The 17314-nt window shown below is 39.6% G+C and overlaps 1 protein-coding gene across 2 annotated transcripts in view; it reads left to right on the top strand.

Moving 5' to 3' along the window:
• TRAPPC8 (trafficking protein particle complex subunit 8) overlaps positions 1-17314 on the top strand; it is a 91560-nt gene that overhangs the window by 3430 nt on the left and 70816 nt on the right. The window contains exons 3-4 of one of the 2 annotated variants that reach the window (XM_070747693.1): positions 7435-7518; positions 12624-12713. In XM_070747693.1, coding sequence (XP_070603794.1) covers positions 7435-7518; positions 12624-12713 — 174 coding nt within the window. The remainder of the gene's footprint in view (positions 1-7434; positions 7519-12623; positions 12714-17314) is intronic. The other variant, XM_070747694.1, reaches the window with a different exon arrangement.

Below are 17314 nucleotides of genomic sequence, written 5' to 3'. Positions count from 1 at the left end.
GAAAGGTATATAAAATTATATTACATTTCAATGCAGATTAGTCACTGTTGCATTAGAATAATGCACTGTTGTGAAGTGTAAGTTATATAATTAAGTAGTGTTTGGCAAATTTGCACAAAATAATAGCATTTATTTGGTTCCAATTCAATAATGCCTTTGAATTTTTAACTTGTTGGATGATTTAATTCCTAAACATCTTTATTCAGCAAAAAATAATATACCTAACTAAAGCTGTATTTTTGCAAATAAATAGGTATGAAGTAGTATTAAAGTAGTTAAAACTTACTGGTTGATCCTAATTATTTTTGCTTGGAAAAAAATACTGTTCAAATCAATGGTATATAAATGGATGACATACTCCAGAATTTTGGGTTTGGATAATACTATTGCACTCCTCTTAACCAGTTAGTACTTGAAATAAGAGAAGACTGCACTAAAAAATAAAGTACTATTATATTATTTATATATACAGTAGCACCTTGATTGTATGCACCTTCAGAGTACAAGAAAACAATTCTCTTCATCAAAGTGTTTGCAATGTAGCATTCAGTGTAATAAAACAAATGATTGTTTCAATTGCTTATGCTTAGAAATCTATTTTTGTAGATGAATGTAATTATAAAACTGTTGAAAGATTTAAAATGATTCACAATATAAATAAATATTGAGAATTTTGAAGAAACTGAGATTAGGCATAATATAGGAGTGGAAGGAATAAAGCTTATGTTCAGAATATATTAAAATGGTATAATTGAGCAACATTTTGAACTTAAAGGGAATACAGTGGTCCCCCGATTATTGCGAGGGTTCCGTTCCAGGACCCCTCGCAATGATCGGTTTTTCGCGAAGTAGCGCTGCAGAAGTAAAAACACCATCTGCGCATTCGCAGATGGTGTTTTTACTTCCGCCGCAGCAGTGAGGAACCGAAGATTGGGGTTTCCCCGCCGCCTTGGGAAGCAGCGCGGCTGTTTTAAAACGTCGCCGCCGGCATGGGGGGCTTCCTAGCAGCCCCCCAAACCCGGGTTGGGGGTCCGGGGGCTGCTAGGAAGCCCCCCATGCCGGCGGCGACGTTTTAAAACAGCCGCGCGGCTTCCCAACTGAGTCCCGAAGCCAAACGCGGAAGTTCGCCTTTGACGTTTGGCTTCGGGACTCAGTTGGGAAGCCGCGCAGCTGTTTTAAAACGTCGCCGCTGGCATGGGGGGCTTCCTAGCAGCCCCCCAAACCCGGGTTTGGGGTCCGGGGGGTGCTGGCAAGCCCCCCATGCCGGCGGCGACGTTTTAAAACAGCCGCACGGCTTCCCAACTGAGTCCCGAAGCCAAACGTCAAAGGCGAACTTCCGCGTTTGGCTTCGGGACTCAGTTGGGAAGCCGCGCGGCTGTTTTAAAACGTCACCGCCGGCATGGGGGGCTTCCTAGCAGCCCCCCAAACCCGGGTTGGGGGTCCGGGGGCTGCTAGGAAGCCCCCCATGCCGGCGGCGACGTTTTAAAACAGCCGCGCGGCTTCCCAACTGAGTCCCGAAGCCAAACGCGGAAGTTCTCCATAAAGATGATCCAGTGTTATACTAGGCAACATCTCAAACTCAAAGAGAATGCGCACCAAGGATGTTTAGTATGCAATACAGATTAGGAAAAGATTTTTTTAGTCTAAGTGTTGGAGACAAGTACGGTACTTTGAAATACCTTTATATACTTTTAGTATTGAAAGGCATGGATTTCAAGCCATCCAAGAGTAATGTTTTGAAAGGAATGGGATGAAGACCAGAACTGAATCCTTCAGAATTCCTAGTAGTCATCGTTTTAAAAAATTGTAAAAGGAGAAAAAAAGGAAGAGCTTACATGAATACTTATTATACATAGACATTTATGTATTGATTTGCTTACATTTAAATAAGTTTGGTTGAAAACAGAAAAGCAGATATTAAGAATGTAGATGATATAAGTCCACCATATTCTTACATAGTCCTTTGGCAGAGACTCCTGGTGAAGAAGGCTTATTTAGTGTAGAGATAAGTGCTTCAGATCATTGTGTACCTGATAGCAAATTTGAATCTTTCTAACCTTTTAATATTAACCTTATTTGCAATTGTTACAATGTAATGATCAATTTCTTGTGCCTGTTTTTAGTTTCCATATCCTTAGTGTGTAGTTAGAAAAGATGTAAATACCAGAGAAATACCAGAAAGAATCTTCCTGAGTAAAACTGATTTTGGAAGTATACTCTAGCCCTGTGATGGTGAATCTCTGGCACGTGTGCCACGGTTGGCACACAGAGCCTACTCTGCGTACACATGAGTCATTGCCCCAGATAATCTCTGCCGCACATGCCTTCTGTCAGCCAGCTGGTTTTCGTGTCTCTGCCACACGTGTGCAGGAGTGGGGCACATGCGTGAGATGTGCATGCATCCTTGGGGTTTGATGCACATGCAAGGGTCATGTGCACAAGCACGGAGGAGTGGGATGCACACAGGGGGCGTATGCGCATATAGCAATAGCATTTAGGGGAGGGGGTCCTTCCCGGCTCCTTATAAGGAGGCACTTGTGCGCCCCCTCCTCAAGAAGCCTTCTCTGGACCCAGCTATTCTCAATAACTATCGTCCATTCTCCAACCTTCCCTTTATGAGGAAGGTTGTTGAGAAGTTTGGTGGCGCTCCAGCTCCAGTGGTCCTTGGAAGAAGCCGATTATCTAGGCTCTCAACAGTCGGGTTTCAGGCCCGGCTACAGCACGGAAACGGCTTTGATCGCGTTGATGGATGATCTCTGGCGGGCCTGGGACAGGGGTTTATCCTCTGTCCTGGTGCTTCTTGACCTCTCAGCAGCTTTCGATAATATCGACCATGGTATCCTTCTGCGCCGACTGGAGGGTTTGGGAGTGGGAGGCACTGTCCTTCAGTGGTTCTCCTTCTACCTCTCTGGTCGGTCGCAGTCGGTGTTAGTGGGGGGTCAGAGGTTGACCTCTAGGTCTCTCCTTTGTGGGGTGCCTCAGGGGTCAGTCCTCTCCCCTTTGCTATTTAATATCTACATGAAACCGCTGGGTGAGATCATCCAAGGGCATGGGGTGAGGTATCATCAGTACGCTGATGATACCCAGTTGTACACCTCCATGTCCAGTCAACGAAGCAGTATAAGTGATGTGCCGGTGCCTGGAGGCTGTTAGGGTCTGGATGGGTGTCAACAGACTCAAACTCAACCCTGATAAGATGGAGTGGCTGTGGGTTTTGCCTCCCAAGGACAATTCCATCTGTCCGTCCATTACCCTGGGGGGGGGGAATTACTGACCCCCTCAGAGAGGGTCCGCAACTTGGGCATCTTCCTCGATCCACAGCTTACATTAGAGAACCATCTTTCAGCTGTGGCGAGGGAGGCGTTTCCCCAGGTTCGCCTGGTACACCAGTTGCGGCCCTATCTGGACCAGGAGTCACTGCTAACAGTCACTCATGCCCTTATCACCTTAAGGTTCGACTACTGTAACGCTATCTACACTGGGCTACCTTTGAAGAGTGTTTGGAAACTACAGATCGTGCAGAATGCAGCTGTGAGAGCAGTCATGGGCTTTCCTTGGTATGCCCATGTTACACCAACGCTCCGCAGTCTGCATTGGTTGCCGATCGGTTTCCGGTCACAATTCAAAGTGTTGGTTATGACCTATAAAGCCCTTCACTGACCAGAATATCTCCAAGACTGTCTTCTGCCGCACGAATCTCAGCGACCGGTTAGGTCCCACAGAGTTGACCTTCTCTGGGTCTCATTGACGAAACAATGCCGTCTGGCGGGACGCAGGGGAAGAGCCTTCTCTGTGGTGGCCCCGGCCCTCTGGAATCAACTTCCCCCAGAGATTAGGATTGCACCCACCCTCCTTTCCTTTTGCAAACTCCTTAAAACCCACCTCTGTCATCAGGCATGGGGAAATTGATTCCCCTGGACCGTTTTTATTTTATGCATGTTTTGTGTGAGGTGTATGATTGCTTTTTATATGAAGGGGTTTAAATTCTTTTTAAATATTGGATTTGTACTGTTTTTATTGTTGTGAACCGCCCTGAGTCTTCTGAGAGGGGCGGCATACAAATCTAATAAAAAATAAAATTAAATAAATTTAGACTTTAGTGGGCTGTAAAGCGCTTCACAGTGCTTTACAGCCCTCTCTAAGCAGTTTATAGAGAATAAGCATATTGCCCCAAACAATCTGGGTCCTCATTTTGCTGATCTTGGAAGGATGGAAGTCTGAGTCGATCTTGAGCCTACTGAGATTTCATCTGCCAAATTGCTGGCAGCTAGAAGAAGTAGCTTGCAATGCTTATTCAGGGGCACATGTGCGGGTAGTTATATGCTTATGCACAGGGGCGTACATGCACAGGGAGTTGGGGGGGTGTTGTGCGGGCATTGCATTATGCCAAAAAGGTTACTCCATCATTGTTCGAGCCAATGGTAAATATAGTTTGTTCGCAACTGCCATTTGTTTCTTATATATAATGGTGGAGGTGGAGCTTTGGATTGAATGTAGCAAATAGATTGGGTAGCTATGTTTTAATGATTTGATTGGTTGGTGGAATTACATTTAGTTGAAGGATTGACATGGTGATGATTATGATATGTTTTTTTGTTTAAGGCTGGTTTCCAAATCTTTGGTAGGTGGGACGTGTCATCTCGTTTGTTCATGCTAAGGGGGTGTTTTTCTATCTCTATGGCTTCCATGATAATTCGTTTGTATACATTTTCTGTTTTGGAAATTAATTTAGTTTTTTCAAAGTCAATTTCATGCCCTGTTTTTTAATGTGCTGGACAAGGGAGGAAGTTTTTTCTTCTTTTTTGACTGCATTCTTATGTTCTGCAATGCATGCATTTACTCTTCAATTAGTTTGTCCAATGTATGTGGCTGCACATGTTTTGCAAGGGATTTCATAGATTCCTTGGTTTTCGAGTTGGATTTTTATCTTTTGGGTTTCTTAGGATGTTTGATATTTTTTGGTTAGTGACAAATGAAGTTTTGATATTATGTTTGTGTAGAATTTTACTAATTTTGTCTGTGGTGCCCTTGATGTAAGGGAGGAGGGTGGTGCCATTATCCTGTTCTTGATCTTGATTTTTGGGGGGTGCAGTCAAAAAAGAAGAAAAAACTTCCTCCCTTGTCCAGCACATTAAAAAAACGGCATGAAATTGACTTTGAAAAAACTAAATTACTTTCCAAAACAGAAAATGTATACAAACGAATTATCATGGAAGCCATAGAGATAGAAAAACACCCCCTTAGCATGAACAAACGAGATGACACGTCCCACCTACCAAAGATTTGGAAACCAGCCTTAAACAAAAAAACATATCATAATCATCACCATGTCAATCCTTCAACTAAATGTGATTCCACCAACCAATCAAATCATTAAAACATAGCCACCCAATCTATTTGCTACATTCAAACCAAAGCTCCACCTCCACCACTATATATAAGGAACAAATGGCAGTTGCAAACAAACTATATTTACAGCAGCACGAAGCTTACAACTTCAGCCTGATGATGGTGAATGTGATTTCACCAAAACGTTGCATAGACACTCAAAATATTACACGGGGCAAAACCCGAACTCAGAACAATCTACATACATATACCCGTGAAAATCTAAGAAAACAAACAAGTGTGTGTGTGTGTGTGTGTGTGTTTGTTTGTTTGTTTGTTTGTTTGTTTATTTATTTATTTATTTATTTATTTGATTTATATGCCGCCCCTCTCCGAAGACTCGGGCGGCTCACAACAGCAATAAAAACAATATAACAGTAGAACAAATCTAATATTAAAAACATATAAAACCCTATATAAGAATCACTTATGATTCACTGTGCATAATGTTGCTTTTCCTTATTTGAAAAATAGCTACCAACTAGTAAAAAAAGTTACTGAGGAGAGGACTTTGCCTTGATTTTATTATAGTTATAAAATTCTTTAGAGCTAATTATTAAATGGAATGCAGCTAAGATAAAGACATAGTTTTCATCGTGTTTGAGATAATGAATCTTGTAAAAGTTCAATAATCAGGATCTTCCCTACAAATAATTCTTAAGTCAGGGCTAGGCATTATTTATTTTATTTAGTGTATGGCATATCATACATGAATAGCAATTCATATTAATATTTAACCTAGATTAATAAAACACAATAAAATATAAATATTAAAAAGATCTTTGTTTAAAAACCAAAGTCTAAGTCATCTAACCATTGAGCAGGAGCATTGTTTATATTTTAAAAAATCAGATACATTGGACCTTGCAGTCACACTGAGGGGAGGATACTATGCCTCATTTACACAGAGAGTCACAACAGACGCCATGTATTTTGAATCTTCTGGCTGATAACTTTGTTATCAGGGCTAGGTAACTTGATGCCATCCTGATGTTTCTAGTTTAATTTTACAATCTCTTGTGATTAGTCAGGTTGTTTGGGTTTGATGGGCCTGAAGTATCTAGAAGCACCTTTGCATTAAACAAATAATTTCTGATTACTGAAGCCATTCCCATTAATAGAAGGAGGAAAATTACTGTATTTTTCAGACTATAAAATACTCTGGACTATAACATGCACCTTCCTTTTGGGAGGAAAACAAGAAAAAAAATCTGCCTCCTAGCAATTTGCCTCCTTAGCAAACAGCACATAGCCTGATTTAACACAAGCAGTTGATTGGCGGTTGGATGTGCCTTGTGGGATATCACCTTTCAGTTATTCCAGGCTGCAGGGATTGCCAGCACCCATCAGTATCATCACCACCATTGCCAGTGCCGCCTATTGCCGCCTCCGTATTGCCCATTTTTGGCCTTTGAATGTCCCATTTTCAGCCGCTGCGTGTTCCATTTTTAGCCCATTTCAGGGGGGCAGGTATAGGATATGCGAATGGGATATGAATGTGTGTCATATTTGAATTAACTTTTTTTGCTATGTTTAAATGTTACTAACTGATGCACTGTATATAAGGAGTGTTAAAGTGGTTATTACCAATCAGTAAGAAATCAAGTTAGGAAGGATCACTTCCACAGAAAGCAGAATTCTTACCTTGTTTTCTAATGGGAAGAAATGAATGAACTTCTTCTTCTGGGGCTAAGATGGAACCTCATAGTAAGTCCAACCGATTTAAACTTCTGTAATTTTTGGAAGAATATCAATTGTATATAAAAACTTCATTAATCTTTCACTTATGTACATTTGCCTTTTTGTAAATTTGAACATTAGCTACATTTAATATATTTTTCTTTCAACAGGATATCAGCATGCTGTAAATAAATATGTTAGTGTATTTTTCAAGATTTGTTCAGAAAGTGAAGTATTCCAAAAAGATCAGTTTAATCTAAATACATATGGGCTATTTGTGTATTAAAATTTAGGAAATCTAACATGGCGAGCAAGATATTTCAAACTTATTTGCTTAGTGTAATAATTCCATGTTTTCTCTGTCAGATCACTCAGTTAAAGCTAGTGTCCCTTGGTACATTAGTTGGAAAGACACACTGATGGGACTGAACACATCCACATTTTATTCAGGTATTTTGTGTGATAGGTGTGGGTTGCTATTCCATTTCTTTTTCTCTATTATATAATGCTTCCATATTTCTTTATAATCCAATTGTAGTGTAGTGCTTTCTTATCTTGTTTTTCCTGGAAGAATATTGGTGATGGCTATGTTTCTCTAGTTGATTCATATATTATTGCTGACTGATAATGGAATTTTAAATGCAGAAACAATCATTTTCAATTTCTGATTAATTTCGTTGTGCATGCTGACTTTTATAATACAGTATCTGCTGCATCCAATTTTTTTTCTTTTCTCTTAAATAATGTCTATGCATACATGGTATCAGATTCAGGAGTGCTCTTGGAATTATATGTGAATTTTTGTTCATTTTCTTATTAAAACAACTTATGAATGGTCCTTTATTATTGCATAATAAATTTATTTTTATGTGCTTCAATGAATTTGGTTGTATTTTATCAAGAATGTTTTTTTTAAAAAAAATCAATCAGGGCATTGGCATGCAGGAAAAAGCAATTACATTTCTCTTAAAAATAACATTGAATTTTATATGAATAAAATTGTGTGTTACCATTAGAATCTATGGAGTAATACTTGAAGTGCATTTTTGAAAATTATTTTCTCTTCTAACATGCTACTTGCCTTTGTTTTAGAAGTTCTACTAGAGCAAGACTGTTAAATTCCTGGCCTGGGGTTGGATGCATCACGTGCTGACCACGCCCATGCCCAGTTTAGCAACAGGGGGAAAAATCCTGATGTGTCAAGTGATGCCACCATGATGATTTGATTTTGAGACTAGAAAAAATAGGGGGGTTTCAGTTTTTATTTAGTTATTTTTATTATTTTTATTTAGTTATTTTGTCAAGTACGTATTGGTAGTATACAAATATATAACAATGTTTATACATGATACTAGTAAGAGAGAAACATTAGGATAGGGGATGGAAAGCATGCTGGTGCATGGGAGAGGTCAACAGTGGATAGTCTAAGGGTAGAGTTTTGGAGGTTAGGCGATGATACTACAGAGTCAGGTAGTGAGTTCCATGCATTAACTACTCGGTACTAAAGTCGTATTTCCTGCAGTCGAGTTTAGAGCGGTTTACTTTAAGTTTGTATCTGTTGTGTGCTCGTGTGTTGTGGTTGAAGCTGAAGTAGTTGTTTGTTTAGCTTGTATTTGATGTTCTGATTCTTTTTTGCCAATGTGTAGGACAGAGAAATTTTTGATTGAGATTTGGAGTTGCCAGATGTTTAACCATTCAGAGAAAAAATCAAGGTCTCTTTGGAGAATAGCTGTGTTATCGGTGGTATTGAAAATTTTTACATCCTCTGTGAAGACAACGCAGTTGCTTGTAATATGATCTCAAAGGCCATTTATATAGAGTATGAAGAGTGTTGGTCCAAGTATGCTGCCTTGGCGTACGTCACTGTTAACCAGAACAGGATTAGTTCTAAATAGTCTGTTGATATCCTTTATTTTATACAAGCTGCCAGAATAATCCTTAAATGTTTTGCTGGGATTCTGATTTTGTAAATCATTTGTCTTTCTCTCTTGTACTTAGATTCCTTTTTAACACAGAATATGTGTTTTATTTTATTTATTTATTTATTTATTTATTTATTTATTGGATTTGTATGCCGCCCCTCTCTGTAGACTCGGGGCGGCTAACAACAATAATAAAAAACAGCATGTAAATCCAATACTAAAACAACTAAAAAACCCTTATTTTAAAACCAATCATACATACAAACAAACATACCATGCATAAATTGTAAAGGCCTAGGGGGAAAGAGTATCTCAGTTCCCCCATGCCTGATGGCAGAGGTGGGTTTTAAGGAACTTACGAAAGGCGAGGAGGGTGGGGGCAATTCTAATCTCCAGGGGGAGTTGGTTCCAGAGGGCCGGGGCCGCCACAGAGAAGGCTCTTCCCCTGGGCCCCGCCAAACGACATTGTTTAGTTGACGGGACCCGGAGAAGGCTCACTCTGTGGGACCTAACTGGTCACTGGGATTCGTGCAGCAGAAGACGGTCCCTGAGATAATCTGGTCCGGTGCCATGGAGGGTTTTATAGGTCATAACCAACCTATAGGTCATAACCAACCCAGTTTTGATTGTGTGTCAGTTTATTGCATTTATTGCATTTATCTCTTAATCGATGGGATGCAATTGTTGGTTTGAAAGATAATTTCTGCATTAAAGATACTGACTTTCCAAGATTCTGTGAGCATATGTTTGTGACAAACTGGCTAAAATTGATTAGTATTATTATTGCTATTTTCCTATGTCACAGGTATAATATAGATTAAAAAGTATTATGTGAAGCACTGATTGACCTAAATAATGTTGTGCAAGTGAACCTCAGTGTCTCTATTCTGGTCTTGTGATAAATGTAGCATAAGAAAAATTATAACTTAGAATATAAGAGAAGCTAATTGTAATAAAAAAATATCAATAAAAAAATAGGGTATACAGTATGTCAGAATCTAAATCAAAGGAAGGATAGAAAAGATTTGAAAGCCTCAGCTTACGAAATAGAGTTGTTAAATACATGACTAATTATAAATGAAAGGTCTTAAAATGTAAAGTGAAGAAAATATGAATTGGTGTCACTAGGGAGTTGTGTATATGAAATAAGAAAGAAGCCATATTTTGGTGATACTGCTAGTTATGCTTAGTAAATAATGAAAAATGGAAAACAAGATAAGAGCTTGGAGAAAAATATTGTAACATTCTGAAATAATGCTATCCAATTGGGGAAAGATATTCAACGATATGATAGGAATGAATAAATGGGAAAAAGGGAATATAGCTCAAAAAATGGTTGGAGCATTTGGAGAACCAAGAACAAGTAATGGTGACTGGTGAATACAATATATGCTTAGGAAGCTGACATTATGTTTAAAGTAAATAAGATGCTGAAAAAGAGACAGTAGGGTCATTTATAGAACACAATGTAAGTATGAAGTAAATGTAGTAATATGATGGAAGCAAATATTTTTTGCAGGTGTACATCGCATGGTGGTGTTGTAGACTATGTTTTGCAATATTTCTTTTTCTTATCTCCTGTCTTTAATTTCTTTGGTTTACTTTTTTCTTTTCTTTTTCTGCATAACATTACTCATCCTAAAAGGAAATAGTATTACGATTTATGTATGTATATATGTAGATGGATATAGTACTGTTTCTTTTAGTTGTGAGTTGCAGGAGTTTATTGCAAAGACTTGTTGAATAATGGAAGCATAAATGTATGGATACAGTGGTACCTCATGATATGAACCCCTCGCCATACGAACAACCCGAGATATGAACCTGGGGTTTGGATATATTTTGCCTCTTCTTACGAACGTTTTCCGTCTTACGAACCCGCCCCCCGCCGCCCGGCTGTCGCTTTTTGAAACAGCCGGGGGGCTTCCCAGCGTCCTCCTGAACCCGAACGCCAAACCCGAACTTCCAGGTTTGGCCTTCGGGAGGCCGCCGAGAAGTCCCCCGGCTGTTTCAAAAGATGACAGCCGGGCGGCGGGGCTTCTCGGCGGCTTCCCGAACGCCAAATCCGGAAGTTCAGCAAAAGTTCGGGTTCGGGTGGCCGCCGAGAAGCCCCGCCACCCGCCTGTCACCTTTTGAAACAGCCAGGGGGCTTCCCAGCGTCCTCCTGAACCCGAACACCAAACCCGAACTTCCGGGTTCGGCGTTCGGGAGGCCGCCGAGAAGCCCGCCGGTTGTTTCAAAAGGTGACAGCCGGGCGGCAGGGCTTCTCGGCGGCCACCCGAACCCGAACTTTTGCCGAACTTCCGGGTTTGGCATTGGGAGAACGCTGAGAAGCGCCCGGCTGTTTCAATTGAAACAGCCAGGCGGTGGCGTTTTTTTGCATTTTTTTTCCGTTGCATGCATTAATTCATTTTTCATTGTTTCCTATGGGAAACAATGTTTCGCCTTACGAACTTTTCACCTTACGAACCTCCCCCGGGAACCAATTAGGTTCGTAAGACGAGGTATTACTGTACTTATTTACAAATGATTACTACTAATTTTCAAATATTTATGTAAAACAGTGCTTTCCTTTGATTTACAGACTTGCGAAGGTTTCAAATGTGAGGATTGGTTGTACAGTTATTTTTTCATCACTGTCATAACTATGATTGGTTGCTAAACAAATTACTCTATATTGTTAAAAATACTATTCTAATTACAATTTTAGCTTCTTAAAAATACTTTTTAAAATATTGCTTTGAATAGCAAGATGAACTACATATAAATTTCATAATAGAAATATTAGAATATAATAGAATATTTCCTATATTCCTAATATGAAAACTACTCCAAACCTCTCTCTACTTCTTTCTGGAAAAGCTCCTACATTGCCAAATTCCCTCACTGCTTCTCTAGGTGAACATGCCATTGTATCATACTGTAATACAGGTAGTCCTCGCTTAATGATCACAATTTGGATGGGCAACTCCATTACTAGCAATGTGGTCATTAAGCGAAACATAACATCACTGCCATAGACCTATGACCTCACTTCTGCTGTGGTCATAAGTAAACAAGACATCATGTGACTATCACTTGTGATTTTACCACCAGCTTCTCCATTGACACTACTTGTTGGAAGCTGGCTGTGAGGGACTCAAATGTGATCATGTAATTGCAGGATACTGCTATGGTTGTAAGTATGAGGATGATCATAAAGTTACATTTTCACTATTGTAACTTTGAATGGTCACTAAATGGGGCAGGTGTTAAGTGAGGACTACCTGCAAGTAAATTCTTGTTGAGTTCAATGCCTTGTATTTTTAATAGGTATTCATAGAGTCAGACTGTCAGCACACTACTCATGCATTTTCAGGTTATCTTTAATTTTTTAATTTGAATTGCTTCCATGGAGATAAATGAAAATGTATCTAATCATATATAAAAACATAGATACAATGTTTAAAGCTTTCTGTTCTAATACATGGTTATGGGACATATTGAAAACTCATAATGTATAATTCTTCTAAGATAATGCTCTTAACTTGATATATTTTCTCAGTCTTCTTTTATAATAATTTAAGTAGCATGAATGGTTTTACAGCAAAAAAATGTTGTATAACCATCTTTTTAATTTCTCATTTATTTCAGCCACCACCCCATGGTTTGAAGCTTATCGAGAGAGTTTTCTTCAGTCTATGCCAGCATCAGACCACGAGTTCCTAAACCACTATGTAGCCTGTATCCTTAGAAATGGATGAACATGATATACTGATAGTTAGCTTCGAATGGACCATGTCTTTATAGAAATTCCTCTTGAAAACATGACATAGTGATTACTGTATTTTTCAGAGTATAAGACATACTGGAGTATAAGATGCACCTTAGTTTTTGGGGCAGAGAATAGGGGGGGGGGATCTGCCTACCAGATATTCATATGGCTAGCGTCCTTAATCTGGTCAGCTTCAGCACATTATTTTATTCCCTGGTTAGGGCTTTTAAAAAACCTTATCTGCATTGTGGTTGGAGCATAAGTTTGAATGATGGTTATATTGAAGAGTTATTAACTAAGTCTAACTGTTGCCACTGATTGCATTATAATTAAGTAGTGTTCTTACTATACCCTTCTTAACTATAATAGCAATACTTTTTATTTGATTTAAAATCCTGAGTAATAAACAATATGATTTTATGACTAAAAATGTACGTTCAAAATTCATCTCAATTTATTGATACCTAAGATGGGTATAATTTTTTTATTATTTTTCACACCTTACAGAGATTCCAATTCACATACCTCAAATTAAAATAATACAATATAATATCAAATATCAAATTCTCAGTCAAATTAATCAAATTTTCTAATTATTTATCCAATTATTTCTGGTATACAGTGATCCGTTCCAAGACCCCTCGCGATAATCGATTTTTCGCAATGTAGGGTTGCGGAAGTAAAAACACCATCTGTGCATGCGCGCCCTTTTTTTCTATGGCCGCGCATGCGTAGATGGTGGAGTTTGCGTTCCCCGCCGCCCACGCAAAGGGGAAACCCGATTCGGCTCCTCGCTGCTGCTGCGCTACCGAGCAGATCAGCTGCTGGGCGGCCGAAGGAACCTTCCCTGGGTCTTCCCCCTCTTGCTGGCGGGCGGGCGAGTGGCGGGCATCAGCGAGGAGCCGGGGTTTCCCCTTTGCGTGGGCGGCCGGGAAGACCCAGGTTGGGGGTTCGGGGGGGGGTGCTGGGAAGCCCCCCAGGCCGGCTGCGACCTTTTAAAACAGCCGCGCCGCTTCCCACTGAGTCCTGAAGCCAAACGCCAAAGGCGAACTTCCATGTTTGGCTTCAGGACTCAGCTGGGAAGCGGCGCGGCTGTTTTAAAAGGTCGCAGCCGGCCTGGGGGGCTTCCCAGCACCCCCCCGAACTGGGAAGCCCCCCAGGCCGGCTGCGACCTTTTAAAACAGCCGCGCCGCTTCCCAGCTGAGTCCTGAAGCCAAACGCGGAAGTTCGCCTTTGGCGTTTGGCTTCAGGACTCAGCTCGGAAGCGGCGTGGCTGTTTTAAAAGGTCGCAGCCGGCCTGGGGGGCTTCCCAGCACCCCCCCAAACCCCCAACCCAGGTTCGGGGGGTGCTGGGAAGCCCCCCAGGCCGGCTGCGACCTTTTAAAACAGCTGCGCCGCTTCCGAGCTGAGTCCTGAAGCCAAACGCGGAAGTGGTTTTTTAAAAAATTAATATTTTTTTAAAAATCGCGATATAGCGTTTCGCGAAGATCGAGATCGCGAAACTCGAGGGATCACTGTATATCATTCATCCTGTGCTACCTTCTTGCCAAGTGCTATCATCCGGATTTCTGAAAATGTTCTCCACTTTCATTTATATTTAAATTGCTATAGCTGTCTAAATTTCTCTTGGCTATTTGCTATTTTTCCCAACTTTGCCATCGTGCTTCGATCCCTTTAAAGAATACATACCTACTTTCATTTAAAAAATAAAAACACCCTCATTTTATCACAGCTGCCCTTAACAATAGAAAATATCCAACTTTACATCTTAAAAACCCCAGGAAGGAAGAAAAAGAAAGAAAAGAAAAAAAAGGAAACCAACAGGAAAAAGAGAATAGAAAAGTAGGAGGAAGTGTTGTTTTTTAAGATTGCAATTTCCTACTCAATTCATTTACTTCATTTCTTTCATTATATCAATATATCATTTCTGCTTTAGCAAATTAAAATAACTATGAATCATTATTATAAATCATTATTATTTCGCTATTTTGTACAAAAAATATATTCTATTAAAAAAGACCAAAATATTAATGTTCTTCCCTAATCTAAATATTTTCCATTGCCGTTCTTAGTGTGGTAATCTTCTCTAATCTAACAAACCCCACTGCCAATCCCAGTGTAATTATCTTCCCTAATCTGTGTGTCACTGTCATGTCAGTGCAATAATCTTCCTTATTCTATTTTTTTCACTGCTAAATGCGGTGCTATAATCTTCCCTAATCTATATAGTTCCCTAATCTATATATTATCCCTAGTTTTAAATATCTTCCACTATCAAACTTAATGTGATGATCTTCCCTAATCTATTGATTTAAACTCTTCATTGTTTCATCTGTATTAATCCTACTCCTGTTATTATAACTATCCTCCCCTTACCATTCCCTTTTCCTCCCATTTTATTTATCACCATAGATCAAATAGAGAATTTATATTTCAATCAATCAAAATAATTAAAAAGAAGGAAAGAAAACAAAGACAAAATAAAGGAAAAAGGAAACAAAAATCATCCAAAATTAATCATAATCTTTGTCATACATAATGATCAAAACTATTTTCATTTCTTTCATTTATATGCCATTAAAATTTTCTCCTCCTATATAATTCTTTCATTTTACACTTTATATCACTTGCTTATATATTTGTAAAATACATAAATTTTCATTGATAAACTCCCATAAAATTAAACTATTAATAAATCCAATTCATTATGTATACTCAATTCTTTTTATAATTTGTAGGTTTGTAAAAAGAGAGAAAAAATGTTAATATCTTTTAGTAGCTTCTAAATAACTTTAATAACTTCTAAATATTGCCTTTAAATGCCAATCAATCCAATTAGATCAAATCAGTTCAGGACACTTTAGTTCAGTTTAAGTAACTTCATCTTATATGTTGCTTTCCTTCCAAGCATTAGCTGAAAAGTCTTAAACCTGCAACAACTGCCATATTTCTTCTGGCCACATGATATTGCTAGGTGATCAGTTCTTTGAATATTTTCCAAGCACCTCCGCTTCAGAAACTCTAAAAACAATAATCTTCCGTCACCTCCGGTCCAATGATTGTTCTTCCTGTCTTATGTTATAGTTGTTTATAGAAGAAGAGAAAGATAAGAGTTCTACAAGAAAAAGTTAAAAATTCTGAATTCCAAAGGGCAAATTTTTTTTAAAAATCAATTAAATGTTTTTAAAAAATAATCAAAAAAGATGGGCAATTTCGCTACTTTAGAGGTTTTTGCTGAAATGCCACACCGCACAGTTAGCTGCCTTCTTCAATCTGAGGCCATTTTAACTTCGTCCAGCAACCAAGCAAGAAACAAAAATCCAAAATCCCATTCAGGCACTCTCTGCTTACCAACATAGGCAGAAAAAAACCTTCTCGGCTCTGCAGGCAAGTCATCACTTCTCTTTCCAGATGAATTCATTCAGCTATACTCCCGGCATTGTGAATCACCTGAGCTGTGTCAGAACAGGCATGGCTGCCTGCCTGGCTTTACCACAGCTGGTGCGAGAAAAAGCCAGTTTGCCTAGAGGGGCATGCCGGCCCTGCCAGGCCACTGGCAGCTTCCCATGCATCGCTCTATACAGGAGAGGTCCGGTCTGGTCCAAAAGGACCAGAACCCTCAAACTATGGGATTTGGGGACATTTCCCTGGAGAAGGAAAAATCCCCGGTGCTGCAGGCTCAAAACCCCGCCCCTCTCTCCCTATTAATACCTAAGATGTCAACATTTAGTCATTTCTTTCATTGTGTTGAGCTTTCCCATGTTCATGAGTCTTACATTCAATGTTCCTTCTGTAATTCTCTCTTTGCAGCTTCAGATTTTCCCCCCCTGTACAGATAGGCCACACTTAATGAGTCTAATTGGGATCAGATTTTCCATCTCTAAATGGTGTGGTCACTAGGCTAAACATCACATGAGGTCACTGCTCAGAAATGGTGGTTCTAGTAGTCCCATTTGTAATTGTTAAGCCAAGTTTATGCCATCATTAGGCAACGGTTCATGCTTTTTCTGCCCTGCCATCTTCACCTCCATTTCAGTTTCCCCTATCCTCCTATTCCCCCCACTTATGCCTTTATAGCTGTCCTGCACACTTTTGTCACTGTACACTCACATCTGGCCTTCATCACCATCTTTCTGCATGGCCTCATGAAGAGTGAACCGCTGTCTTAGTTAGGCATGCTTCAGCAGCAATGGGAAAAGAAGGTAGACAAGGTCAGTTATGAGGTTTGTGTAGCAGGGATAGACGGAGTACAGGATGGCCAGAAGAACAGAGAGGGGTGATAAATGGATGGGAGGAAGTACATGCTACAGTCATAAATATGAATGGGCTATATTTAACTATGGGGCGGGGTGTTCAGTGGCCATAATTTGGAGGATTGACTGCAGCTTCTAATAAATAGTTAAGCGAGTACTACCTGTGTGCCAACATTAGCAATTACACATCATAAATTCTCTAATTTAACCATGTCATAAGGCTAGTAATACTTAGAGATATCCTCAGCTCTTCCTCAATAGCATTTTGAATGCTATTCAAACTGAGGAAACCATTCTCTAACATATTATCAATCGTT

This window comes from Erythrolamprus reginae, chromosome 3, assembly GCF_031021105.1.
Source record: "Erythrolamprus reginae isolate rEryReg1 chromosome 3, rEryReg1.hap1, whole genome shotgun sequence".
NCBI lineage: Eukaryota > Metazoa > Chordata > Lepidosauria > Squamata > Dipsadidae > Erythrolamprus > Erythrolamprus reginae.
The sequence above is the reverse complement of the archived record's forward strand: the minus strand, read 5'-3'. Positions and strand labels throughout refer to the sequence as shown.